The 26,351-nt window shown below is 60.5% G+C and overlaps 3 protein-coding genes across 5 annotated transcripts; 1 reads left to right on the plus strand and 2 right to left on the minus strand.

Moving 5' to 3' along the window:
• CCR10 (C-C motif chemokine receptor 10) lies at positions 1 to 1,204 on the minus strand. The gene is made up of 2 exons (XM_017834069.1): positions 1,187 to 1,204; positions 1 to 1,083 (listed from the first exon to the last, which is right to left on the minus strand). The coding sequence occupies exons 1-2, from the start codon at positions 1,202 to 1,204 to the stop codon at positions 1 to 3; spliced, it is 1,101 nt and encodes a 366-aa protein (XP_017689558.1).
• A 3,169-nt stretch (positions 1,205 to 4,373) lies between these two features.
• CNTNAP1 (contactin associated protein 1) lies at positions 4,374 to 12,977 on the plus strand. The gene is made up of 24 exons (XM_017834175.1): positions 4,374 to 4,510; positions 5,623 to 5,724; positions 5,901 to 6,094; positions 6,196 to 6,343; positions 6,543 to 6,746; positions 6,815 to 6,999; positions 7,086 to 7,229; positions 7,564 to 7,825; positions 7,903 to 8,052; positions 8,120 to 8,291; positions 8,380 to 8,486; positions 8,592 to 8,711; positions 8,852 to 9,055; positions 9,134 to 9,290; positions 9,447 to 9,574; positions 9,706 to 9,873; positions 9,950 to 10,168; positions 10,246 to 10,485; positions 10,560 to 10,796; positions 10,969 to 11,096; positions 11,214 to 11,307; positions 11,428 to 11,661; positions 11,784 to 11,831; positions 11,919 to 12,977. The coding sequence occupies exons 1-24, from the start codon at positions 4,432 to 4,434 to the stop codon at positions 12,107 to 12,109; spliced, it is 3,915 nt and encodes a 1,304-aa protein (XP_017689664.1). The 5' UTR covers positions 4,374 to 4,431; the 3' UTR covers positions 12,110 to 12,977.
• Positions 12,913 to 25,305, minus strand: EZH1 (enhancer of zeste 1 polycomb repressive complex 2 subunit). 3 transcript variants are annotated; one of them, XM_017834177.1, is made up of 21 exons: positions 25,250 to 25,305; positions 24,616 to 24,736; positions 23,934 to 24,062; positions 23,513 to 23,632; positions 22,886 to 23,006; positions 22,031 to 22,204; positions 21,150 to 21,252; positions 20,718 to 20,881; positions 19,869 to 19,960; positions 19,184 to 19,358; positions 18,556 to 18,752; positions 18,056 to 18,147; positions 17,468 to 17,508; positions 16,920 to 17,045; positions 16,219 to 16,397; positions 15,622 to 15,717; positions 15,166 to 15,247; positions 14,954 to 15,034; positions 14,767 to 14,851; positions 14,559 to 14,658; positions 12,913 to 12,929 (listed from the first exon to the last, which is right to left on the minus strand). In XM_017834177.1, exons 1-20 carry the CDS (start codon positions 25,258 to 25,260, stop codon positions 14,598 to 14,600), a joined length of 2,250 nt encoding a protein of 749 aa, XP_017689666.1. In that variant the 5' UTR covers positions 25,261 to 25,305; the 3' UTR covers positions 12,913 to 12,929; positions 14,559 to 14,597. The 3 variants fall into 3 exon arrangements, with proteins under 3 accessions (XP_017689666.1, XP_017689665.1, XP_017689667.1); XM_017834176.1 differs by lacking the exon at positions 12,913 to 12,929 and having other exon boundaries at positions 13,370 to 14,658; XM_017834178.1 differs by lacking the exon at positions 12,913 to 12,929 and having other exon boundaries at positions 13,370 to 14,658; positions 25,246 to 25,288.
• Positions 25,306 to 26,351: the final 1,046 nt, after the last annotated feature.

Consider the following 26,351-nt stretch of genomic DNA (forward strand, 5'->3'; position numbering starts at 1 on the left):
CTACACCACATCCAGGTATGTGGAGAGCGATGTCCGCCGGCGGGGACTGGGACAGCCGGGACAGCGCGGCTCGAGGGGCCCCACGCAGCCGGCATCGCTGGCGAGCAGCCACAGCTCCCGACGGAAGCGCTGGCCCAGGAAGGCGTAGAGCAGCGGGTTGAGGCAGCAGCGCAGGTATGCCAGCCCACCCGTGACCAGCAGCGCCAAGTCCTTGCGGCGGCTTTGGGCACAGCTCACCTCCCAGCTGGCCAGCAGCTCGGCCGCGTCCAGCAGCACCATCAGGCTGTGGGGTAGCTGCAGGGCCACGAACACCAGCACGAGGGCCAGCAGCACTCGCAGTGCCCGGTGGGGCTGGGCACCACGGGCTGCCAGCAGCGTCCGTGCCACAGCCGTGTAGCAGCTCGCCATCACCAGGAAGGGCACCACGAATCCAAGCACCACCTGCACCAGGTTGGTGGCCCCCCGGGCCACCCGTGAGACCACATGGGGGAAGACGACTCGGCAAAGCCGGAGGTCCTGGTGTTGCTCTGCCTGGCTGTAGATGAACTGGGGCAGTGCCAGCAGCGTGGCCAGCAGCCAGGCCAGCCCCGCTGTCAGCCAGCCGTGGCGGCGAGCCCTTGGGCGCAGGCGGCAGGCGGCCGGGACCTGCACGATGACCACATAGCGGTCCACACTGATGCAGGTGAGGAACAGGAAGCCGCTGTAGAAATTGAGGGCGTAGAGACCCTGCAGTGCCTTGCAGGCGGCCGTACCTGGGGACCAGCCCTGCAGCGTGTCAGTGACGGCAAAGGGCAGAGTCAGGAGCAGCAGGAGGTCAGACAGGGCGAGGTGCAGGAGGCAGACGTCAGTGACGCTGTGTGCCCGGCGGTAGCGGGTGTGTGTGAGCAGCACCAGCCCATTCCCCACCGTGCCCAGCAGTGAGAGCAGCAGGTAGACGACAGGCTGGAAGGTGCGGGCAAAGCCCTGAACTACCTGCTTCTCGCAGAGCTCGGGCAGCGTGCCGGCCTCCCCCGAGTACTCGTCCTCCCAGGAGTAGAACTCGGTGGTGGCCATCAGCTCTGCTGAGATGGGGCTGGGGGTTGCCTGCACAGAAGGAGACTGAATGAGGAGGGCTCGGTGGTGGCAGCCCGGCCACAGGGTGCAGCACCACACCCAGGGAGGGCAGCCCTTCTCCACCCAGCCTCACCACGGGGAGCCCGGGCATGCCACAGCCCCCAGTCCCCAGCCCCACGTGCAGGGTGGTTTGTCTCACACCCACCCCGCAGCAGTGGGAGGTTCACCATGCTCAGTCATTGCAAGAGCAACCGCACACTTCCCGAGCAGCTGCCTGCGATGCAGAGCTGGTGAAGGGACGTGACCCCGGCTATGACATCCCCAGCACAGCACCACGTCCCACGGACTAATCCTGCACCTGCCTGGGGAGCTGCTCCAGCATCCCCTGGGGATCAGCACCCGGCCTACAGCCCTGGCTACCCTGGGCAGTCGGGTCTTGGGGCTCCACACCAGCATCCCTGGGTGGCCAAACCATCCACCCACCCATGCACCACCCTGGGGATCCCAGTGCAGACACAGCCCCACACTCCCTGGCCCTGGCCCCAGATAGGGAGGTCCCAGGGCATCCCACTGCCTTGCACATGTTGCGGGCAGTTGCGCACAGAGCTGCTCAGCCCTGCTCTGGGGCAGTGGGACAGCACTGCAGCCTGGCACTGAACAGCTGGGACCCCACTGCCATAGATGTCAGGATCCGACACAGCTCTGACTCAGAGCAGTCTCCCAACAGCAATTTCACTCTGGCCCATGTCAGCAAGTCCAGGCAGTTGGGCCTGAGCCCCCCCACCTGCTCTGGGGCCACAGGTGGCATCTGAATGCAGTGTCTGGGAGGGTTAACTCTCCAGCAGCTCTCCTAGCTCCTTCCCTGCTCTGGGCCCCAGGGAACCGGAACACCAGGTACTGCCCGGATTCCATAGGGTTTTGCCTTTCAGCCCAAACCCACACGGTTCACAAGAAAACTATCTAAAAAACATAAGAAAAGACAGTGTGGGGGTTCCTGCCCCCAGCAAACCCCTCACCCCACAGCCTCTCACCTGTTTCTGCATTGCACAGCAGGACCTTTCCCGTGTTCGGTGGGTCTGGAGCTGTTGATGTCTCAGCACTCTGTAACCTGTGGTTTGACCACGTGCCTCTTCTGATACCGAAAACAGTGCAGAGCACAGGCCCAGCCCCATGGAGGAAGGTGAGGTGGCTCCCCTACGGAACCTGTCCTGAATCTTTTATTTTGTGCATCTTTTACATCTGCATGCTGGGGACAGAAATAGCAGCTCCACTCAGTCCCTGTCATGCAGGACTGTGGGCCAAGCCTGGGAGCACCCAGCCAGAGGAACGGCGTCTGGCCAAGGGCACACAGCATGTGCAGGGGACCCCAGCCCACCCTGAGGCTGTTGGTGGCTCCTCTGCAGGTCTGGAGGGGAGGCTAGAGGGAATAGGGCTAAGAAATGAAGTGTATGCTGCTGTGGGCTGGCACTTAGCTGGGCATAGGAAGGATGCTGCTCAAGTGGGATCAGCAGAGCCATGTCTGGTCCAGGATCATCTCATCCTGATGGAAACATGGTGGTTCCAGGAGCTGGGGTGGCTGCTAGTGCAGGCTGTACCTCCTACCCAGAGGTCCCAGCCTGGCCCTGCACTCTGCATCCCTGCAACCCCAGGCCCCTGTGCCCCTGCACCCCTGTGGCTCTGGGCAGGGATGTTGCTGGTTGTTGACAACAAAATTCCCAGCTCCTCATTAAGAAGCAGATTAGTTCCTGTGGGGCAGAGGCCCCACTTTCCTCTTCCCAGGGGGGAGCAAATTGATCCCCAGCTTTAACAGGCTCCCAGCCGTTTGCCACAGTAATCCCTCAATCCCCCTTTCTCCCCCGCTACATCAGTCTTTGCTGCGGCTTATCCCAGCTCTGCCTTCAGCCCTCCTGCTGCCTCCAGACGGGTGTGGGGTCCCAGGCACTAGCTGTGGGGCTGTGCAGCTGTGGAGCTGCTGTGCCCTGGCTGGAGAGTGACTGGCCAGTCAGTCTGGAGGTTCACTCCAGTCCCTGGGGGTTCCCCAGAGCTCTTTGCTGGAGGGTCATTTCCCCTCCCCTGCTCTTTCTGCAGTGCAGGGATGTGGCTGCAGACCTCTGCCCAGTGCTGGCTCAGGGGGTGCCATCCTACACCCTGCATCCTGAGGGAAGGGGAGGGAGGAGAGTCCCAGGGCCAATGCTGGCCCTACAGCACATCAGGGATCTGCATGTCCCCACTGGGGCTGTCACAGACCTGACCCAGCACAAGGAGAGGACATGGGGGCTGTGGCCAGAGCAGGTAGCACCCTGGGGTGTCAGGATAAGGTCAGGTGGGCTGTGCCTTTCCTGGGGATGGACCCGAAAGCACTGCTGGGGTCTGGGGGACAGGAGGGCAGGTGCCAATGACCCTGGCACATGGTTCCAGCTCCCGGTAGCAGAACTCTCAGTGCACCACTGGCTGTCCCACATCATCCCTGCCACACCTGGGGCTTTCTGTTCCCTCTTTCACTCCTCAGCCCAGGTCTCGACTCTGCCTGGGCAGGAAGGAGCCCCAGCACTGGGTACCCGCAGGTCATGGCTGTGCTGCCCTGCTGAGAGCCAGTGGTGTGGAGCTGCCCTGCCGAGCTCCTGCCCAGCGCCCAGAGCCAGCATGGACCCAGCAGCTCCTGGGGCATCCCCATCCCTCAGAGCTGCTTAGGGCTCCTGGGAGAGTGGGTCTCCTGCTCCTGAGGGGCCAGGGGACACGGGGCACAGAGGGTTTGTAGGTGTATGTAGGGCAGGCAGTCGCCAGCCCCCCCGGCCCCTCTGTGGGCATCTGGGGATTGTTTGGGAGCAGACACGGGCTAAATCCCTTCTTCTGCACCACTGGAGAGAGCAGCGACCCCGAGACCTGAAGGCCTTAATCTGTGGCTTGATTACAAACCGCCGCCACATCTGCTGCGGGGGGGCTGCGGGCACCGCTCCGAGCCCCCCTTCCAGACCGGGGCTGCAAGGGAATAAGGGCTGGGGGGGCTCGGGGCTCGACAAGGGCCAGGCGCTGCAGAGGAACCTCCCGGGGATGCCAGAGGAGTTCCTGCACGGCCTCGCTATGCCCGTGCATCCCCCCGCGAGCCCACCGAGGCCGCGAGCCGTGTCCCGGTGCAGCCCGAGGCGGCCGGCACCCCGCGGGGCCGAGGACCGGGGGAATCGGGCGGCCGGCTGGAGCATTGCTCCGAGGTGCGGCGAGGGGGGCCGGGGCTCTGCGCTGCGCCAAGCCCGGCCCCCGCGCCCCCCCGGCCCGGTCCCGGCCTCCCCCCCCGCCCCATGGGCGGAGCCGCCGGCCCCGCTCCGCCGTGCGGCTGCAGCACCGGGAGCGGCGGCGTCGAGGGCGCTCGGGGCGCTCAGCATGGGCGCCCGCCGCCTCCTCGGGCTCCTGCTCGCCGCCTGCGTCGGCTTCCTGCGCCCCGGCCCCGGCTGCCTGGCACGTAAGTGGAGCCGCAGTCCCGGGAGCGGCCGCTCCGCACTGCGGGACCGCGCCTGCCACCCCGGCCCCGCATCCCTGAGCCGCCCCCGCAACCCCGCTCTCACGACCATCCCCCGTTCTCCCCCGGGCATCCCTCGGTTTCCTCTGCTGCCCCGGTGCGCATCGTCCTCAAGGTCACCGCCGGACACGGGCGTCCGGGTTCTCCCCCTCCCCGCCCCGCCCGGGGCGGCCCCCAGCAGCCCCGCCACCACCGGCGGAACCGCGCCCGCCCGCAGCCTCCGGGGACCGGGGGAGCCGTGTTGCCCCGAGGATCCGGGATGCCCGGGGATTCCGAGCGAGCGGGGGAGCCCCGCCGGACCTGCCGGGCTCCGCCAGCACCTCGGCCAGCCCCGCCGCCCGCCGGGCCGACCCGGCCGCGGGGCTGAACCGGGCTGGGCCCGGTACCGGGGCTTAGGGCATCTCCTCTGGCACGGGGATCGGCAAGGTCCTGGCCGCACTGGACAGTTCCCTGCGGCCCCCTGAGCCGGGGCCCTCGGCCCCTTTCCCCAGGTTCGGGGCGAAAAGGGATGGAGATGGGGGGCTGTGGGATGGGGGGCGGTGGACCGGGGGGCGATGGAGCACAAGCCTTGCAGTGAGAGCTGGGGGTGCTCGTGGACTCCCCGGGCTTCGTCCGACACGGCAGGGGGGACCCTGTGAGAGGGGTTCGGGACTCCGACCCCGTCAGAGCGTCTTTTGCCGGTGCCGCGAGGGTTTGCACGGGACCCCCTGGGCTCCCACGAGGGACTGTGACCCGGCAGGGCGGGGCAGGGCGGGACGGGGGGTCCCGTCGCCCACGTCAGTGCAGAGGCGGCTGGTGCGGGCGCCGGGGCCCGCAGAGGTGTGTCAGCTCCGCTGCAGTGGGAGGGGAGAGCGGAGCGGGCCCGCCGCGCCGCCGGCCCGAGGGGGCCGCGGGGTCCCCAAAGCTCTCAGAGGCAGCAGGGTCCCCAGAGCCCACAGAGTCTGTAGGGGTCCCCAGAGCCCTCAGAGTCTGCAGGGTCGTGTCGGGAGAGCTTCCATAGGGGCACTGCCCAGCTCAGTGCCCCGAGCACGCCCCCAGCCCCACTCTCCCCACAGGACCATGTTACGATGAGCTCGTCGCTCCCCTTTACTCCTACTCCATCGGTGCCTCCTCCAGATACAACATCTTCTACTCGCCCAGCTTTGCCCGGCTGCACAGTGAGTGACCCTGCAGGATCGGGACGCAGGTTGGGCGGGGCACGTGGGCCGGGGGGTCCTCGGCGAGGGCTGAGGAACCCAGTCGGGTGCTGGGGTGGGGCCGAGCAAGAAGCCCCTGCTCAGCTGGGAGCCACTGGGTGCAGGGCTGTGGGATCAGCTGAGCAGCTCCCCCACAGGCACCAGCGGCTGGTCCCCTGATCCCCGGGACAAGCAGCCCTGGCTCCAGATCGACTTGATGCAAAAGCACCGGATCAACGCGGTGGCCACGCAGGGAACCTTCAACACCTATGACTGGCTGACACGCTACATCGTGCTCTACGGAGACCACCCCACCAGCTGGAAACCCTTCTTCCAGCAGGGCAGCAACTGGGTAGGGGGGAGTCCTGGGGTCCCTGCGGGAGGGGGTCCTCTGAGGGGGGCAGAAACCCCTCGCCTGGAGCAAGGTGTTTGACAGCGACCCTTGATCCCCAGACGTTCTTTGGGAATGTGAACGAGAGTGGGGTGGTGCGGCATGACCTGCACTACCCCATCCTTGCACGCTACATCCGCATCATCCCAGTGGCATGGAATCCACGGGGAAAGATCGGGCTGCGCCTGGGCCTCTACGGCTGCCCCTACAGTGAGTACCTGGCCAGGGGCTCCAGCAGCCCTGTGCAGCAGGACCTTGTCTCTAGCACTGTGGAAAACACTCTCAGAGGGGATTGCGCCCAAATGGTCTGCAGCCATGGCATAGACCACAGCAGATGGGAGTGTTCCCCGTGCCAGGGCACCTGCTGCTGCAGGCAGTGACATGGCTGGGGCTGCTCTGCTCTCCCCAGGGTCGCACGTGCTCTACTTTGATGGGGATGATGCCATCTCCTACCGTTTCCGGGCTAAGAGGGTCAGCACCTTTGAGGATGACATCTCCTTCAACTTCAAAACGCTGGAGCAGGACGGGGTGCTGATGCATGGAGAGGGCTCACAGGGTGACTACATCACGGTGGAGCTCAAACAGGCCCAGCTCCTCCTGCACATCAGCTTAGGTGAGCCAGGGCCAGGGGGCTGAGGACATGGGGCCAGAGGGCTGCTGGCTGACGCTGCCCCTCCCCAGGCAGCAGCCCACTGCACGCCAGTGAGGGCCACACAACAGTGGCGGTGGGCAGCCTCCTGGATGACCAGCACTGGCACTCACTGCACATTGAGCGCCTCGGCCACTACGTCAACCTGACGCTGGACGGGGAGGTCAAGCGCTTCCGCTGCCGTGGCACCTTCGACCAGCTTGACCTCGAAACTGAGGTGGGTGCAGCAGGCGGGGGACTGCCAGGATGCTGACTGGTGGTGTCCCCCCAGAGAGGGACTGACCCTCTCCCTCTACCTCCCAGATCTTCTTTGGGGGGGTGATTGACCAGGACAAGCAGCACCTCACTTACCGGCAAAACTTCCGGGGCTGCGTGGAGAACATCATCTTCAATGGGGTCAACATCGCTGACCTGGCCCGGCACCGGAGACCCAACATCCGCTTCGAGGTCCAGGCCGGGGGGTGCCCCTTCTCTGGGGGTCCTGTCCCTGCTGTGGGAGGATCCTTTTCCTGAATGTCCTTAGCCCCACTGGGGGGTGACCCCTTGCCTGAGGCCAGGCTCCCTGCCCGCTGTGGGGTGGCGCGGGGCTGGGCAGCAGCCGTGCTCAGCCAAGCGGCACCACATTGACCATGCAAGGTTATCCCTGGCCTGGGGTGCCTGCCTGGTTCTACCAGGCATTGGGATCGATTGGGCATGATTGGGGCCAGGATTGTGGGGATGGGAGGGGCCTCCCTGCCATGGGAACATCCCCTTCCTCATCTCATCCCGTGGTTGTCCCCAGGGCAGTGTGGGCCACTACTGCCAGGACCAGCTGAACACCCCCATCACCTTTGCTGGCATCAACAACTACTTGCGGGTGCCAGGGATCCCACGGAGGAACCGCCTGGCCGTCAGCTTCCGCTTCCGCTCCTGGGACACCACTGGGCTCCTGCTCTACACCAACTTCTCTGATGGCCAGGGCTCCCTCGAGATGGTGCTGAGCGAGGGGCAGGTCAATGTCTCCATTGCCCAGCCTGGCAAGAAGAAGCTGGAGTTTGCCGCAGGTGGGCTGGGGAGCCAACATGGGGAGTGGGGCCAGTGTGGCAGCGGAGCCTCCCCACACACCCACCTGTCCCCACAGGGTATCGCCTGAATGACGGCTTCTGGCACTCAGTGCACCTGGTGGCACGGGAAGGCTCAGCTGTTGTGACCATTGATGATGATGATGGCGCCGAGTTTCGGGTGGCACACCCATTCCAGCTCCGTACTGGAGGCCAATACTTCTTTGGAGGTGGGCAGTGGGGCAGAGGCCAGGGTGACATGTGCCTGGGGGCTGCTCACCCTACTCTGTCTTGCAGGCTGCCCCAAGCCAGCCTCAGTCACGGGCTGCAGGTCGAACCAGACAGCCTTCCATGGCTGCCTGCAGATGCTGAACGTGGACTTGCAGCCCGTGGATGTGGAGCTGCTGGTGCATCAGCGGCTGGCGGAGTACCACAATGTGTTCTTCAATGTCTGCGGCATCACGGACAGGTATCAACTGGGACAGGGGTGCTGCCTGGGAGTGAGGGGCACTGGGGGGCTGTGCTGGTGCTGGGACAGGAGCCCTCTGCACCCTCAGGTGCACCCCCAACCTGTGTGAGCATGACAGCCGCTGCATCCAGTCCTGGGATGACTTCATGTGCATCTGCGACCTGACGGGGTACAAGGGGGAGACCTGTCACAAATGTGAGCCTGGAGACTTGTGGGTCAGGGACAGTAAGGGCACTTGTGGCCCCTCCCTCTGCCTAGTGTCCCCCTCACACTGACCCCCACCTCATTCTTCTCTTTCAGCCCTTTACAAAGAATCATGTGATGCTTACCGGGTCAGCGGGAAAACCTCGGGCAACTACACCATCGACCCGGATGGCAGCGGGCCACTCAAGCCCTTCATGGTGTACTGTGACATCCGAGGTGGGGGCAGCAGGAGGCCAGGGGGTCCCTCTGTCCAGTGCCCCTGGGGACCAGCCCTGCCTGTGTATTGGGGCTGGAGCAGGATAGAGGTAGTGAGGGTGTCCTGGGGGTCCAGTCCTAAAAGCTCCCTGTCAGTGCAGAGGACCGAGCATGGACCATCATCCGTCACAACCGCCACTACGCCACACGGGTGACGGGCTCCAGTGTGGACCAGCTCTACCTGGGGGCTGTAGAGTACTGGAACGCCTCCTGGGCTGAGGTCTCAGCACTGGCCAATGCCTCTGAGTACTGCGAGCAGCGCATCGAGTTCCACTGCTACAGCTCTCGCCTGCTCAACACTCCCTGTGAGTGCTGGGGGGACTGGGGCTGCACTGCAGGGCTGTGCTCTGGGACAGTGTCTTCACCCTCCCCTGTGCTTGCAGCTGGGCTGCCCTTCAGCTTCTGGATGGGCCGGAATGATGAACGGCACTACTACTGGGGTGGCTCACGGCCAGGCATCCAGCGCTGCGCCTGCGGGCTGGACAAGAACTGTGCCGACCCCCAGTACTTCTGCAACTGTGATGCCGACCATGCACTGTGGTGAGTGGTGGGGTCTGCAGGACAGAGGCTGAGGGGCGGGGGCTGCAGGCGTGGGGGGCACAGACTCTGGGGCCCTCAGATGGGGGTAATAGGGGTGCAGGCTGGCAAAGGGACAGAAGCCCCTCACGGCCACTCTGATGCACGCACCATTTGCAGGAGGACAGACAAAGGTCTGCTGACCTTTGTGGACCACTTGCCTGTCACCCAGGTTGTGGTTGGAGACACCAACCGCACTGGCTCTGAAGCCCAGTTCCTGCTGGGGCCCCTGCGATGCTACGGAGACCGTGAGTGACCAGCCCCACGGAAGGTCCCCTGCCTGCAGAGTGCCTACACCCACAGGGGTCCCACACCTGCGAGGTCCCCCACACAGGGAGGGTCCTTGCTCATCCCTCACTGCCCCTCCTGCTCCCCACAGGCAACACCTGGAACACCGTCTCCTTCAACAGGGGTGCAGCCCTGATCTTCCCCACCTTTCAGGCCAATCACAGCCTTGACATCTCCTTCTACTTCAAGACTACTGCCCTATCTGGAGTCTTCCTGGAGAACCCTGGCACCAGAAACTACATCCGCATTGAACTCAACAGTACGGGGGGCAGGGGGGGCAGGGCTGAGGGGGGCGGCAGGGCTGGGGGGCTCCTCACAACACCACATCCTTGCAGCCACCAGGGATGTGGTGTTTATCTACGACATTGGGAACGGGGATGAGAACCTGACGGTGCGGTCAGTGGTGCCCTGGAACGATGATGAGTGGCACCAGGTGAAGGCTGAGCTCAACGTCAAGCTGGCACGGCTGCGGGTGGACAAGCTGCCCTGGGTGGTCCGGCGAGCTCCCCCACAGAGCTTTGTCCGCCTGGAGTTTGACAGGCCCCTCTATGTCGGTGAGAGCCCCTGGCTGTGGCCCCACACCCCCAGGTCCCTGCGTGCCACAGGGTGCTGAGCCTCGGCCCCACTGCAGGTGCAGCGGAGCACAAGATGCGCCCATTCCTGGGGTGCCTGCGGGGGCTGCGGATGAACGGGGTGACGCTCAACCTGGAGGGCAAGGCTAACGAGACCGAGGGCGTGCGGGTCAACTGCACCGGCTACTGCCAGGACCCGCCGGTGCCCTGCCAGAACAGCGGGCTCTGCGTTGAGCGCTACAGCCACTACAGCTGCAACTGCAGCATCTCCGCCTTCACCGGGCCCTTCTGCAACCACGGTAAGGGCTGTGCTCCATGGGGTGAGAGGGGCTGAGGAGCCGACACTTCCCTCACCCCGTGGGCTCCCCCGCAGATATCGGCGGGTACTTTGAGGAGGGCACCTGGGTGCGGTACAACATCCTGCCTGTGTCTCTGTACGCCGCCCGCGAGTTCGCCAGCATCATCAGCAGCCCCTGGCAGCCCCTGCCTGGCTACAACCTCACCAGCGAGGAGGTCAGCTTCAGCTTCAGCACCACCTCAGCGCCCGCTGTGCTGCTCTATGTCAGCACCTTTGTAAAGGACTATATGGCCGTGCTCATCAAGGATGATGGTGAGGGCAGGGCTCCCTGCCCTGGTGCTCACACAGAGCCTGAGGGGACCCCCCCAAGTTCTGGGGCTGCATGGGACCCTCCTCTCTGTGGATGCTACTCCCCAGCCCTATAGACGAGCTGGATGTGTCCACTGAGAGCTCTGGCCCTGCTGATGGCCCCCACTGCCCGCAGGGAGCCTGCAGCTACGCTACCAGCTGGGCACCAGCCCCTACGTTTTCGCCCTCACCACCAAGCCAGTGACAGATGGGAGGCCCCACCGTGTCAACATCACCCGCCTGCACCGCACATTGTATACCCAGGTATGGGCCAGGGCACCCTCCCCACAGGGACTGGGGGCTTTGGGGCTGCAGGTCAGGCTGAGAGGGGTATAGGTGGGGTGGCTTCATGGGCGCTGACACTGGGCACCTGCCTCCCAGGTGGACTATCTCCCCGTCATGGAGCAACAGTTCTCCCTGTTTGTGGACAGCAAGCTGGACTCTCCCAAAAACCTCTACCTGGGGCGTGTGATGGGTGAGCTGGGTCCAGCCCTTAGCCACCCCTTTCCCATGCTGGAGTCTCCAGGGTCTCCTCTGCCCAGCATGGCCCTTGCTCTCCAGGAGGGATGAGCTATCTCCTTCTGTACTCCCACAGAAACCGGTGTGATTGACCCCGAGATCCAGCGCTACAACACACCTGGCTTCTCAGGCTGCCTCTCAGGGGTGAAGTTCAACACCCTCGTGCCCCTCAAAACCATCTTCCACCCCACCAGTGCCCTGCGGCCCTACAGCATTCGGGGGGAGCTGGTGGAGTCAAGCTGTGCCTCAATGCTCCCCCTTACCACCATCCTCATCCCTCCTGAGATGGACCCCTGGTACATGGGCATAGGTAGGTGCTGTGGTGGGACCCTGGCTTGAACAGAGCCCCTGACAAGCACCAGCTGCAGAGGGGAAGCTCCAGCACAAGACCTCGCTGCAGCCCACTCTCAGCTACCCACTCTATCTCTGCAGAGTTCCCCCATGTGCATGATGACGGCTGGATTGGGATCATCATTGGGTGTAAGTGAAGCCCCTGGATGGTGTCTCATGCTCTGCCCTGGCCCTGCACCTCCTTCCCAGATCCTCACTGCTGCCTCTCCCCCACAGTTGTGATCTTCTTGCTTCTGCTGTTGGGGGGGCTGCTGGCACTGCTGTACTTCTACCACCACCGCTACAAGGGCTCCTACCACACCAACGAACCCAAGGCCATCCAGGACTATGGCAGCGCTACCAAACCAGCGTCGGCACGCAAGGACCAGAACTTGCCCCAGATCCTGGAGGAGGCGAGAGGGGAATAGCAGGGGCTGGGGGTGGGACAGGCTCACAGCCCCCACATCCCCAAGACCTGCCCGGGGATAAGCGAGCGTCGCGGGACCAAAGGGCCGAGCACACCTGAACTGCCAACATCCTCCTCTGGACGGCCCAGACCGCACCGGCCACCATCTCCTCCCCGTGGCCACCACCGACCGGCCCCGGAGCACGGCTGTGACCTGCCGAGCCCCAGCCCCACTCGCCCTGGGCACGGCGGCAGCCCCCTCGCCGGAGGCAGGCTGCTGCCCCCGCAGCTGCCAAATCCCGCCTGGCCTCCCGTGGGGAGCCCCGGCCCCGGCCCCCACCCTCCCTCTGGCCGGGGGCACCCGGCTGCTGCCACCCGTTAGCGCTGCCCGCGTAGATGACCCGCTGCTTTGCTCGCTTCGCCAGCGCCACGCAGAGCCACGAGCACTGGCCCCGCACAGCCGGGGCGCCGAGCAATACCTTGCGCCGGCGCCGCGCATGCCGCCGCTGCACCTTGCTGAGATGCTGCTTTCATAAGATCAGGTACAGATCCTTTCTACCATTTTTGTTGCTGGATATTCTACTACACTCTGGGTTTTTTTATTCTATCGGTTTGTATAAAAAACCAAACGGAAGCTCCCGCGGGCCCGACGTTCCGCGTGTCATGGTGCGTGGTCTGTAGTTTGCTACTTCTCTGTATGAAGTGCCAGTCCCGCTGATAACCTCCAGCCCAGGGAAAGCTCCTGTTCACTCGCTGTGTTGTGGTAAGATGATGTTACAGAAACGCATTTATCTACCCAAAGGCCTGGCTCCACTGGGCACTTTATTTTTAAAAATCCTGTTCTGTTGAATGAGATGTGAGGATAATAAAATAAAGGCAGAATGACAGCGTTTGACACTCCCCAGCCTTCCCCTTGGCAGCCCAGGCAGATCCTCTCCCCTCACCCTAGCTTAGCCTGCACCAGGAGAGGGACCACACAGACACCAGCAATTCCTGCTCCTGGAATGGGATGCAGGGTATAATTAGCCAGGGCTAGAGGCAGCTCAGCTGCTGCTGCACACACACATCGTGTCCTGCTTTCCCTGCCACACACCTCTGTCCCCTCCCCACCCTGAGCCAGTGTGATTTGGGCAGCTGGCAGTTCCTGACCACTCGCGCTTCCCCCTGGGCTCTGAGGAGCCATGGCTGGGCTGAGCCCAGCAGGCAGGGGACAGGCAGGGGACAGGCAGGGAACAGGCTGCTGCCAGCTGCTCCCGAGGTAACAGAGACCAGCAAGCAGGGGAGGGTCTTCGCTACCACTTTATTATGACAAAGGCTACAAGCCATGTTATTTAAAGTGCATTATTATTACCATTATTCACCGTCAACAAACCACAGACAAAAGCCTGGCATAGTGCAGCTATGGCCGAAGTGGCAGAAGATGCTGAGCCGAGAGCAGGGTTGAGGGGAGCCAGGCGGACGGAGGTGGCAGGGAGCGGGGCTCAGGCAGGTGCTGGGGTACAAGCACTGCTCCAGACAAACCCAAACACCTCCAAGCTCCAGGAGGGCATCATGGACAGTGGGAAGGATGGACAGACAGCCTGGCCTGCCGTGGCAGGGAACTGGGGAAGCATGGTGAGGGCTGGGCCAGGGAGAGCTTGGCTCCCAGGCAGACACAGCAGCTCTCTGTGTTCTTGTACCACACAACTGGAAGGGGGCTGGGGGGCCCCAGCCCCCTCGGTGCCAGACCAGGGCTTGGCCAGGCTCCCTGAACCATCCTGGGAACCCAGCCCTGGACATTGGGTGGAGCACGGCCCAGCACCCAGCACCAGGCTGGGCAGGTAGCTGGCAGCACATGTGGCTCTCAGGGGACAGCCCCAACCTTCAGGTCATGCCAGGCCCCATCAGCCTGCCCTGTCCCAAACCCAGAGCGATGTCCCTGCAAAGGTGCTGACGGATGCAGGTCGCCCAGGATGCCTGCAGTCCCTCCATACCCAGCATGAAACACAGGGCCCAGCCACCAGCTGGGGATTAGTTTAAAGTGCTTTTTTCTTTCCTTTTTGCATTGGGTGCTAAGGCCAAACCTCACCCCGCCAGAGAATATTTCCCCTTTATCCCCAGGGCCAGAGGATCACAAAGCCCAAGGCAGGTTTCCGAGGAGCCTTCCCTGGGCCACCATGGGCACTGACTTTAACATTGTCTCTACCCAGCTCAGTGGCATCCCTATTCAAAGTGACGTGTTGCATAGTGCTGCTCTCCCATCCCCAGGTATCCCTTGGTGCCAACTCCAGCCATGGCTGGGTGGTTCCTGTGCCCCAGCCAGCTGGGGCAGAGGGGAAACCACCTTAGGACAGCAGCTGGGGCACAGGCACTGCTCACACTCCTGCCCCGAGTCTCTCTGGGTGTCTGGATGGAAAGTAGCACTTGTGACACACACAGCAGTGGGAACAGCAGCAGTCATGTCAGCGTGAAGCAAACATGGCATTGCTTACAAGGTGCAGCAGCAAGGTGTGCCGGGACTGCCCCCGGGCCTAGATGATGTCTGTCTCCCTCTCTATGCCAACGTACTTCAGGGCATCTGCCTGGCTGTACCTGCAAGACAGGAAGTCACAGCTGCAGCAATGACCTCCCACAGTCCCCACAAACCTCTACAGAAGGTGGGGTCACCCCTGCAGCCCAGTCCCCTGCTGTCCAAGGTACCTGTAGTCAAAGAAGAGCTCCTCTCCTGCCTGGATGGCTCTCTTAGCGAAGATGCCAATCCGGTGGTCTCCGTTCACCATTACAACTGCAACCAGAGAGATGATATCAGAGACGGGCAGCCCCAGCTTGGACCAGAGCTCTCACAGCACTGTACCCTGCCTGGTCTGACTGGGCAGGGGGATCTCACCTTTGGCATAGCAATTGGGGTTCACCGAGTGGTTAGCAAAGCGGATTTTATTTCCTTTGCGGGTGGCGTCAACAACAAAATCTATTTAAAAAAAAAAAAAAGAAAAAAAAGAAGAAAACTGTGGTGTAAGGCCAGGCCTGTCACCTGGGCTGAGCCTGCCTGCCTGGCCAGCAGCCCTGGCCTCTCCAGCCCTGGCAGCCCCAGGGAATTACCATTGTTGAGGTTGAAGAGGAAGCTGGACATGTACTTGTCATAGACCTTTCCGCGCCGGTCAGCCTCGTCCTGGGAAATGAGCTGTAGAGGGAGAACACCTTGAAAGACTCAGCAGCTGAGGGGTGAGCCAGACACTCACCTGCCTCCTGGAAAAACGCTCCTGCCCTCCCTCCCATCTCACAGGCAGGAGCTCACCAGGGCTCCCAGGGATGGGGCAGAGGCCAGAGCAGGGTTCCCAGGGAGCAGCGCACATAGAACACGCTCCTCCACAGTGGAGGGCCAGAGGTACTGAGATGTGTTCTGAAATAGCACAAGACTCACTCTCCAAACCTGGTCAGAGTGAGCCCATGGCCACGGCAGAGCTGGGGAAGGCAGCTGTCCCTGCTGTCCCCATGGCTGAAGGAAGCCCTCCCCCCACAGGCAGACCCCCGTGCGCCCGGCACAGCAGCACTGACCTCCCCACAGTACTCGGAGATGAACTCGTTCTTCTGCACAGCCTCCTTGATGAAAGTGCCCCAGCCAGCCACGTCCGACGGGGCCAGCAACAAATGCTGGAACCAAGGTGAAAGGAAGTGGGAAGGGTTGGCAGGTACAGCACCTCACAGCACCCAGATCACAGGGGCAGAGGGGAGTCAGTGTCCATCCAGCATCCCCTTGTTATGGTGACAAACGGCTCCCTACAGACTTACACCATTATATGGAGCTGCACAGGACTTGACACACACTAATTTGCAACTTTCTCTGATTTTTTTTTTTTTAATGCAAAATCCCTTGCCCTGACCAGCAGAATTCAAGACTAAACCTTTCTCTGGAGCCACTTTTTTTTACACTCACTTGCTCTCAACCCTTCCTCACGTAACTCACGTCTCCTGATTTTCACATCCACAATCCCCACTCCAGAGTAAGTGCTGCAGAAGCCCAGGGCAGAGCAGCTTCTCTTCCAGACCTCAGCACTCAGGCAGCTGCGGGGGCCTCATGCCCCCCTCCCACACAGCAGCAGCAGCAGCTGTGTATCAGCCCTGAGGCAGCCCCTGCCATGCTGTTGTCAATACCTTTTTGAGACCTCGCTGGATGCTGCAGTTCTTGCAGGAGACCACCTTGCAGTCCCAGTGCTCCGAAGCGCCGCAGGTGAGGCAGAGGTCGGGGTCGCACTCCCGCACAGCCAGGTAGCACGGGCACTGCTTGGTGTTGCACTGGGTCTTACAGCGGCAGCCCGGGAAGCGGTTCTGACCTGCAGTGACACAGCCCACGGGTTTGCACTGTGAGGTTTGGCAGAGAACAGAGGGGCCACGCAGGGTCCCTGCCCCAGATGTTCCTCCCCTAGCCAGGTCTCGCCCCGGCAGGGCCTGGGCAGGGACAGAACAAAGCCTGGCTGTTGCTTCCATTGCAGAGCTGGGAATGAAAGCCCAGACACGAAAAACAAACATGGCAGAGCAGTGACCCAATGCCCATCCTAAATGCTGGTCACACATCCTGCTCACAGGGGACCAGCAGCAGAGCACCCATGGGATACAGATACCGTGATGAGCATTCTCTAACAGCAGCGTCTCTCAGCTGCCAAGAGTTGCAGGGCAGCATGGAACTATTTCCCTTTGGACTTTAACAGCTGCTAATCAAACTGCTGCAGATGGACAGAGCAGTGAGTGCAGGAATAAAGCAGGCCCCTGGCATGCCCCAGCTCTGCACCCTCCCTCTGCTCTGTGCCAGGAGAGCTGGCTGCTTTCCTGCCCAATAGTCCTCGGCCTCTCCTTACAGTCAGGGTTGCACTGGCAGAACTTCTCACAGAAATTCTGAGTCATGATGCAAGGGCAGGAGCTGTCACAGGGATGTTCCGGATGGTCACAGGGCTGGTAGTTGTACACCTGGGTTGGTGAATTATCTAGAGCAAGATGAGAAATGCCCGGATTAGAAGCTGTACATTGCAGGAATCTTTTCAAAGCAGCACATGCAGGGCACTGGAGCAGAGAAGGTGCAAGCTCCCAATCTGCCTGCACTGGTGAGGGCTCCCACAGGCACAAGGCTGTGCTCACTGACCACAGCCCAGTGTACAGTAGGGTTGCACACCAGCTCTCAGCCTCCCCCTGGCTGCACCAAACCCCACCAGAAATGTGGCCTCAGCGGGCACTGGCACGGCCACAATGCCCCCAGCACCCCAGGGAGCCTGACTGGGCAGAGCTGCTCCCCTCTGCACTGTGGAGCTGCCAGGATGGTGAGCAGGACATGGCTGTCCCGCTGTGGCAGTCAGAGCTGGAGAACTCGACCCTCACAAACCTCCCATGACACAGCCACAGCCAACACTACCTTTCTTCAGCTGGATCTTCCTGCAGTGTGCAGCCCACAGCCTGGAAAAGGAGCAGAAAGGGTTGAGGGGATGCATGAGCCATCAGGGAGAGCCGGCCAGGACTGCTCTGCACCGGCAGCCAGCACAGCAGAGACAGGCTTGGCAGGTTCATGCATTAGTGATCAGCAGCCGCCATAAAATGGAGAAAGATGAGAGCAATGCAGCTGCAGCAGAAGCTTTTTAAGGCAAACACCAGAGCCAGAATAATACTGGACACACTGGGATCAGCACAGAAAGTGGGTCACAGGTTGGGGAGCTGAGGATGAGGCTGCTGTTAGGGCAGTGGCAGCAGAGGCTGCAGCCAGCAATGCCCTGTCTTTGGGCTGAGCCCAGGGCCACCGAGACCCCAGAACCACCGAGCCTCCAGCAAGGGAAGCAGCCCTCGAGCTGGGCCAGGGCCAGCGCCCAGTGGCAGCACCAGCAGTCCGTGTGACAGCAGGATGTGTGCACAGATGGGGGCCAGATGGGGATTACCAGGAATGCGTTGGCACAAAAAGGAGCGGATCTGGTTGCATTTAAGGAACAAAACAAGCTTGTCCAACACTTGCCTGTGCTTCCTTTTCTTCTTCTGGGATGGATTCATTAATTCATTTGTTGGCAGTTTTGTTATAAGTGATTCTTTCACCGCAAACTGAAAGACCTACCAGAGAACAGAAGCAAAAAGACGAAACAGGTTCAGTGCACTTCAGTTGTTTTATCAAAAGCATAATCCGAGAGTGTGAGCAAGCACACACAGTGGGGCTCCCAGTCCCAGGCCCAGTGAGCAGCAGCTTTGCCCTGTTTCCCTGCCCATGTGCTCCTCCTGCCTGGGAAATGAGCGCCTGCTTGCCTGGCTGCAACACACAGGAGGGAACCCACAGCACTGGCACAGAGGGCTTGCTCTGTCAACAGCAGCACTGCTGCAGAGTAATACCCTAGACTCAAAATGTGTTGATGTGACACCTTCCTCAGGGAGGTTTGTGGCAGAGAAATAAAACCAACAGGCACCAGCCCTGGCCCCAGCCCTGGCCCCTCTCCTGCTGCTGTATCGCCTGCTCTGGGCACCCACCTGTTTGCAGGTCTTTGTCCCCAGCAGCCTGGCAATGGAGCAGAAGTTGTTGAAGTAGGTCCCGTGGAAGACACGGAAGAGTGACTCCTCAGCTCCCGTCCACTCCACAGGCTCCTGTGGCGTCTCCACTGCAAACAGCTGGGAGGAGGCCGGGCTCAGCTTCTGCTTGGTGGGGGTTTGGCAGCGGGAGTTGGCCTCTGGCAGGAAAGGCAGATGTTAAGCCAAACACACCCTGAAAGAAGGCACCTGGCCGTCGTGGTTCTGGGGGCCAGTGGTCCCCTCATAGTGCCTCACAACCCCGCACTGCACTCCTGGCCACACACTCCTGCCTCTGGCTGGGAACAGTGCTCAGAGCCAAGGGCTCGCTCTGAGCTTTGCAGGTCCCAGGAAAGCTCTCGCTTTTCTTGCCAACTTTCCTTCTTCCTGGGAGAGGACAGTGAATCCAATAACAGCAAGGGCAGGGCTGGTGTCCCTCAGGTTTTCTGGGAACACCGACTGTTTGCTAACTCCAAACTTCCCAGCTGTGCTGGAAGCAGAGGGGACCCCAGGAGAACTCCAGCTGTGAGAACCCACCCGCCCTCACTGCCCACACCAGAGGTGAGCGGGTGTCCCGGGGCTGGCACCGTACCCGAGGAGCTAGAGGCCCACTCGTTGCCCGTGTCCCGGTCACTGTCACCCTCCCTGGTCTCGGTGACTGCTGGGGTGTTGGAGCAGGACGCACCCACCACGTGGTGCCGGCGGCGGCGCCGGCCTGAGCACTTGGACCGGGGGTTGTGCAGCGCAGCAAACTCCTTGGCTCCTTCCTGCAAGCAGAGCAGAAGACAAGACGAGTGGCAGATGACCAGGGAAGGCAGGAAGGCTTTTCTACAGGCCCTGGGACAAACCCTGTCCTGCCACCACCAAGAACAGGTGGAAGAGGCCGGCCACGTGTGGTCTCTTCAGCAAGTGCCAAACCCTGCCTGGTCAGCAGAGGCTTCCTGGCCCTGGCCCCCCCTCAGCCCACTCCTCTGTATCTTCCTGGCCTCTTGTTCTGCTCCTTTTTAACCTGGGTTTAATTTCTCTAACACTGCACTGAGTCCAGAGAAATCATTTGTCACACAATTTCCCATCTGCTAGCTCTGGAATTAGTCTTTGCTGGACATCTGCTAAAATATGCATCTGGTAAGGTCTGCATTTCCATTCACGCTGTCCTGAATCCAACAAGGACTAGAACTAATTCTGGAAGTTGCGAAAAAGGTCCACAGAGCTCTGCAGAGCAGGGCTGGCCAGGGCACTTCTCTTGTGGTTTCTAAAGCAGCAACGCAGAAACGTACCAGCCAGAGGAAACAGTCTGCGCCGCAAGGATCTGGCTCAATCTTGGTCTCTCTATTCTTTCGTTTGTACACATTAGGAGTAGCATGAAAAGCTGAAAAAGTAACAGTTATCTTTACTATTAGCATTCTCCAAGAGTCTCCCCCCACTCTGCAAGGGACAGGAAGCGGGAGCCTGCGTGTCCAAGGGCTCCTGTGGCAGGTGAACCCCCGGGGCAGCCCTGCTCCAACCCACAGTGGGGACTCGGCAGCTTGGAAAGGAGAGGCCATAGGAAAAGGATCTGCTTTCAGACTGAAACAAAAAGACCACGTGATCTTAATATTATATCTTTTAATAAATAATTCACTGGAAAAAAGTCCTGTGACTTCCCAAAGAAGCCCTTAGACCTGGAGAACAGCAGGTCCAGCAGCTAAGCAGTATCCAAAAGGCTTTGGCAGGACCAACCGCAGGAACAGGACTAAGATGAAGCTGTAAGTTCCAGTGAGGCAACAAAACACAGGGGCATGTCCAGACTTTGGCAGTGAAACATTCATGCCTTTCACTGACGAGCTTCTGCAAAGCAAGAGCAAAGTCTGGTGGTGGCAGGACTACGGCACAAACTGCCGGGAGCTCGGATGAGGCGTGCTGAGCGCGGAGAGGGGACGGCCACGCAGGTCGGTCTGCCGTCCGCGGGAGCAAAGAGTGGAGCCGTCTGTACAAAAGGCTTCTGGGCACCTGTCAGCTCCTAAGGCCCCACTGCAAACTCGGGAGGCACCACCCTCCAGAGACTGCAGCACGGACTAAGCAAGGCGTGCAGAGGAAAACTGAGGAGAGAGGGCTCTAGGGAAGCGTCCGGCCGAGATGGCACTTACGATGCAGAAAGCAGTCGTATTTGAAGCAGCGGCGGCAGAAGAGGGTGTGGAAGGAATGCAGGGACTGCTCCCGCTGCACTGACTTGGCACATGGCCCATCGATGTTGGGAGTGCACTGTGGCGGCAGCACGTTGGGGTCCGACACCTCCGTGAGCTCCCGGTACCTGTTGACAAACAGAAACACCCAGGGATGTGCACGCTCTCCCATCTGGGACACTTTACACGGCTACGTCACTACCTGGGCCCGTCGGACTCTGGCCCAGGTACCTCGAGGCCGAACTGCAGTTTGTAAGGTTTTGTAAGGTTCAAAACGTGCTCTGCCCATGGAGCCTGCAGGCACCAAGCTCTGTGGCCTGGCCAGAGCTGGCCTCTGAAACAGAGATTGCAGCTCTTGCTAAGAAAGGTAACAGAACCCAAGCAGAGATCTTCTACCTCTCTTTCATATCCTCTGGAAAGCCGTACTCAGGAAACATGGAAGAAATGGCAGTGAATATCATGTCATTGGGGAAACGCTTCTTGGAACACTTCTTGCTACCTACAAAGAAGAGGAGACAGAATTCCTCAGCCAAGCTGATGTGAACGGGCCTTTCCTTCTCACACAGAGCAATTCCAGCGATGTTCAGGTTTGTATTTTAAGACAGAAATGTAATCCCATACACAATGGATAAGCCTAAAGTCCTGCAACCAGGCTAAGGCATTTTCAGAATCAGTGCATGATCACTTTCAGCACAGTATGATGTACTGCTGGAAGAATCAACATTTCTTAAGCATTATTACTATTTATTTGTCCCAGGGCAGGACTTTCAGACAATGCTTTTCTACATCCACAAAGGTCCTGGTACTTGTGGCACCACAGATCAAGGACAAAGACAAAACTACTTGTCAGCATTCCTAAGGTCATCGAGGACACAGGAAAATCCTACAGACCAGAGCTTCCTCTAGGCAACAAGAGCTCCAGGTGGCACAGGAGAGGGAAGAGAAACACTAATACATGGAAAGCGGGTCTGGAAGGGATTTGAAATGTCCCATCTCCCTGCCTCCCACAGAAACAGATCCACCCACACCTCCCTGATAGGTGCTTGCCAGACCAGCACTTGAAAACCTCCACATGCAGAGCTACCACAGCCTCCTCAGATAACATCCAGCTCTGCTAATCTCACCAGGAAATGTGTTTCCAGATGACTCATCTAAATTACTTCTCATCACACTTTAAGCTGGTGATTTCTTGTCCTGTCCACAGTGGACAGTGAGAACAACCCAGAGCAGGATGGAAACGTGACCACCATAATGCCTATTTCTGTGGCCAAACCCACCTTCTGCTGCAATTCGCTTTCTTTTCCTTGTGACTGGCAGCTCCTCTTTCCCATCCTCCTGTTTCACCTCAGAATCATTGTGTCCTTCCTCTTCCTCATCCGAGTACTGATTCAGGGCGTTCACTAGCTCCAGGAATACGGCATCGCTGATGAGGACTGACCCTGAGATCATTTCTGAAACACAGAGATGTGGGACTGCCACCATCCTTCTCACTCCTTGCCATGGCAAACCACAGGCCAGCCACAGCACTGCTACCAGCCGAGCCCTTCTCTCAGTTTTGTCAGGAGTGTTTTATCGTTTTCAGCAATGTGGGGACAGGCCACATCAGAGTTTTCCCTGCCTTTCTCCCCCCAGGCAGTTTTATGATGGGACAGGCAGTGCTGCAGGGGAATATACTGGCTTTTCATTGATTAAACTCTTGGCTAAAGTCACAAGCAGAACAGAGTTGTTGAGTTCCTCCCACCCCCTTGCATATTTTCAGCATCCCAGAGGAGCCTGTGAATCCCTGTGCACAGAAGTATCTGCTCCAGAGCACCTCAGGCCTAGAATGAAGCAGGATATCCAAAGGCAGGACTGTGTCCTTGCAAAGGAGAACAGCAGGCACAGTCCTGTTTCCCTGCTCTGAGAGCTCCCACAGAAAACCTGGTTACTGCTGCCACCTTTTGACTTCTGAATTACTTAGATATGTTATTTGCAAGAGACTGAACCATAAAACCACAGGATGGGTTGGGCTGGACAGGACCTTAAAGCTCATCTCATTCCACCTCTTGCCATGAACAGGGCACTAGATCAGGTTGCTCCACATCCCATCCAACCTGGCCTTGAAGGGACAGGGCTGGCTGCTCCCAGGTTACCTTCCTCTCCGTGAACTTTCCCATCATAGTTATTAATAAGTTCTTCAATGAAGGTTTCATCTTCTTCCTTCACCTCGTCACCCATGTAAGGGATATTGCACAGAACTGTTTCATCCTCCACCTGAAGAGAGATCAGACACAAATCAGAAAAGCAGCATTTGCTGATACCAGCGAGGCTGTGGCCGAGGCTGCTCCAGTCCCTCACACCTGCCAACAACACAGGGACCAGCAGAAGTTCAGATGTCTCATCCCTGACATGTCAGTGCTATCCCACTGTCACCCAGTCACAAAGGAAAGGACCTGCCTAAGAAATAAAATTCTTTGTTTAAAAGGACGTAAAAATCCTAGGAGAAAACCCAAATAAAGCGAGACCCCCAAAAACATATTTACTCCTTGAACCCTGTGAAGCAACTCCTTGACCCTGCCAAAGAGCCATGTGTAAAGGCTACCTGGCTGAGACATGGCTGGCTTATGGGATTCCACAAAACAAGCATCTAAAACAACACTTTCCATCATCTCTCGAGCAGACATTGCCTGAAACAAGTGGGTTGAAGAACCACTTCCCAGCTGTGTAACAATCACACACCAACCACACCAAGACCTTGCGCCTCACAGCCTCCCACATACCATGAAATTCTGCTGAAGAGGGGACCAGGAGTACATAATGGGAACTAGTGCCACCGTGTTCAGGGTCCTCATGTACAGCGTCTGGCTTGAAAATCCTGGGAAAATGCTCTCAACAGTGCACTGGAATACAAGTACAGAGAAGGGCAGTGAGGAACCGCCCTGAGAGGCTGCCACAGCCTGAGAGAAAACAGAATTCAAAGACAAAGGACAAAGACATGGAAGCCCCACATCCACTCTGTGATTCCTGCACAGGAAAAAACCTTTGGGGTACTTTTTGCCCATTTCTGCATCCCAGAAGTGCAAGGCACAGCCTGACACTGACCTAGGACAGCAAAACCTCATCCCATATCCCCACAGCTCCCTGCAGAGCCCTGGTTCCAGTCCCCACTTGCTGCTGCTGTGCTCCTTTTCCACTGCACACCTGTTTCAGGAATGGGTGCCCACTGACTGGCTTCATCAACTGCACCGGCTGCACTCGCAGCTTCTTCCAGTCTTCATTCAGGATTTGAGTCTTTTCATGAACCTTTGCAAAGTTGGCCACAAAAAGAGCCTGAAAGGAGAGAAAGGAGCTCTCAAAATTTAAGAAATCCCGTTGAGAACACTAAAATTCTTCCTGAGATTCTCTTTTGAGCATCAAAACACAAACAAGGCTGAGCATTTCAGACTGGTGATACTCATTAGATGAAATTCTAATTAAACTCAGCGTTGGTACAAAACTGCACTGAGAACCCACCCAACAGCCAGGGAGCTCAGGGCAACTCCTGATCCCAGCTGATCCCCTCTGAAATCCTGCTGCCAAGAGAAAGTCATCTGAAACCCACAGCACTAAGAGGGTTCAGCAGGGAGATACTGTAAAAAACAAGTGGAAACAAGCCCTTCTGGGCTCATCCAACAGCCTTCTGTGTGCGAGAGCCACCGCCTGCATGGCCCGAGACCAAGGACAGAGCACGGGGAGAAGCAGCATCTGTTCCCACTGATCTAGCCTGCAAGTCAAGAACAGCTTATCAATCCACAGGCTGACACCCCCTGGCACTGCTTGGACTCTCTGAGCTGCAGGGAAGCGTTTCAGGGATGCCCCAGCCCAGCCCTTGCCATGCCCGTACCTTTGCTCCCATGTTCGCCTGGAACCTCTTGAGCTGCCGCAGACGCATGTACTCGGACTTGACCTTCCTCTTCCAGTACATGATGCACTTCGATGTCGGAGGAGTGGCAATTTCCATTTTTCTATAACGGTACAGAAAGAGTAAACATCAAATAACGGAGAGCTCAATCCCGGAAACAAGTGATATTAGAAAAACATCCCTGTGGATTTTAAATGCATCATAGACTTGAACCAGGCAAAATGACGGCCCGGTCTGTCTGCAGTGCTCCTGCCTGCGGAACACCCGCGGCCGAGGCGCACGAACAGGCCCGGGACAGCAGCGAGGGGCGGCGCTGACCGGGACCGGCCGCTCCTGCCCCGCGAGCCCCCGGGGCAGCGCCTGACCCCGGGGCGTTGCTGGGGTCCCTGATCCCCCTCCGGGACACGACGCCGGAGAGCCGCAGGTCCAGCTCCAGCCGCTCCCGCGCCGCTCCGGCCGGGCCCGTGCGCTCCGACAACACGCACCGGAGCGAGCCGGGGCCGGCGATGCCGGCGGGCCGAGGAGCGGGGCTGGGCCCCGAAGCCGCCCAGGGTCCCGGCCGGTACTGTGGGACCCCGCTCCCCTCCCGGGACCCCCCGGCCCCGCCCGCACTCACTGCTCGGCCATCGCGACACGGGGAGGCCGCGCGCCCCCTCGGCACTGCGCGCGCGCCGGCCCCGCCCCGCCCGGCCCCAGGCCCCGCCCCGCCCGGCCCCAGGCCCCGCCCCGCCCGGCCCCAGGCCCCGCCCGGCTCGGCCCCAGGCCCCGCCCAGACTAGCCTCAGGCCCCGCCCCGCCTGGCCCCAGGCCCCGCCTCCGGTCTCGCGTATTCCCCCGCCCCCCGCTTTGCGGCCACGCCCCTGTCCCGCCGCAGGTCACGCCCCCGCATCGCGGCCACGCCCCCGCCCCGCTGCCGCCGGTGGTCCCGGTGCTCCCGCTGTTCCCGGCGGTTCCAGTGGGCTCGGGGCGCGCGGGGCTCCCCCGGCGGAGCGGGCCCGTGCCAGCCCGGCGAACACCCCCACGGGATGCGGGGGACGGGCCGAGCCCGGCGGGTCTGAGCCCGCTGCCCATCCCGCCCCGGTGCCCGCCCATGCTCGGTGCGCCCGGCCCCGCCTCTGTTGCGGGCCCGGTCCAGTCCCGCAGGAAGCGCTTGCCGGGACAGCACCGGTCCCGCCCCGGGGCAGCCTGGCCTCGACGAGTCGCCCCGGCAGTCCCGGGCCCCTCTGGCTCCCCGTGGCGGCGCCGGGCAGGAAGCGGCTGCTGGCGGCGGCCCTTCCTGACCCGGTGGCCCCGGCGGTGGGGAGCGGGCGGTGCTGGCTCCTGCCCCGGCGGGGGCCCCGTCCATCGCCCCGCCGCGGTGGGGAGCGCCGGCTGCCCCGGGGCGCCTCTCCCCGCTGACTCTGAGGGGTGACCCCGAGGGGAGGGACGAGCAGTCTCCGCATCCCGCCCGCATCTGGGAGCTCCGCTGAGTCAGGCGGGGCGGGGAGTCCCTGCAGTTGGAGCTGGTTCCACAGCACTAGGGGATGCCTGCATTTGCCCTGAGCAGGGGAAGCACTGGGAGAAGAATCCCAGGCACCAGGATCCTGACCCTGCACGGGCCAAGCCCCTTCTTTGGCACTCCGGGTGGGGCTTGGCCGGGAGTACCGGGGATGCCAGGCTGGGTGGGGGGCCCAGGCCTTTGGCTAGCAGCCACCATCCCATCCCTGCCTGTCCTGTCCC

The sequence above is a fragment of the Lepidothrix coronata genome, unplaced genomic scaffold (assembly GCF_001604755.1).
Source record: "Lepidothrix coronata isolate B3197 unplaced genomic scaffold, Lepidothrix_coronata-1.0 Scaffold229, whole genome shotgun sequence".
NCBI lineage: Eukaryota > Metazoa > Chordata > Aves > Passeriformes > Pipridae > Lepidothrix > Lepidothrix coronata.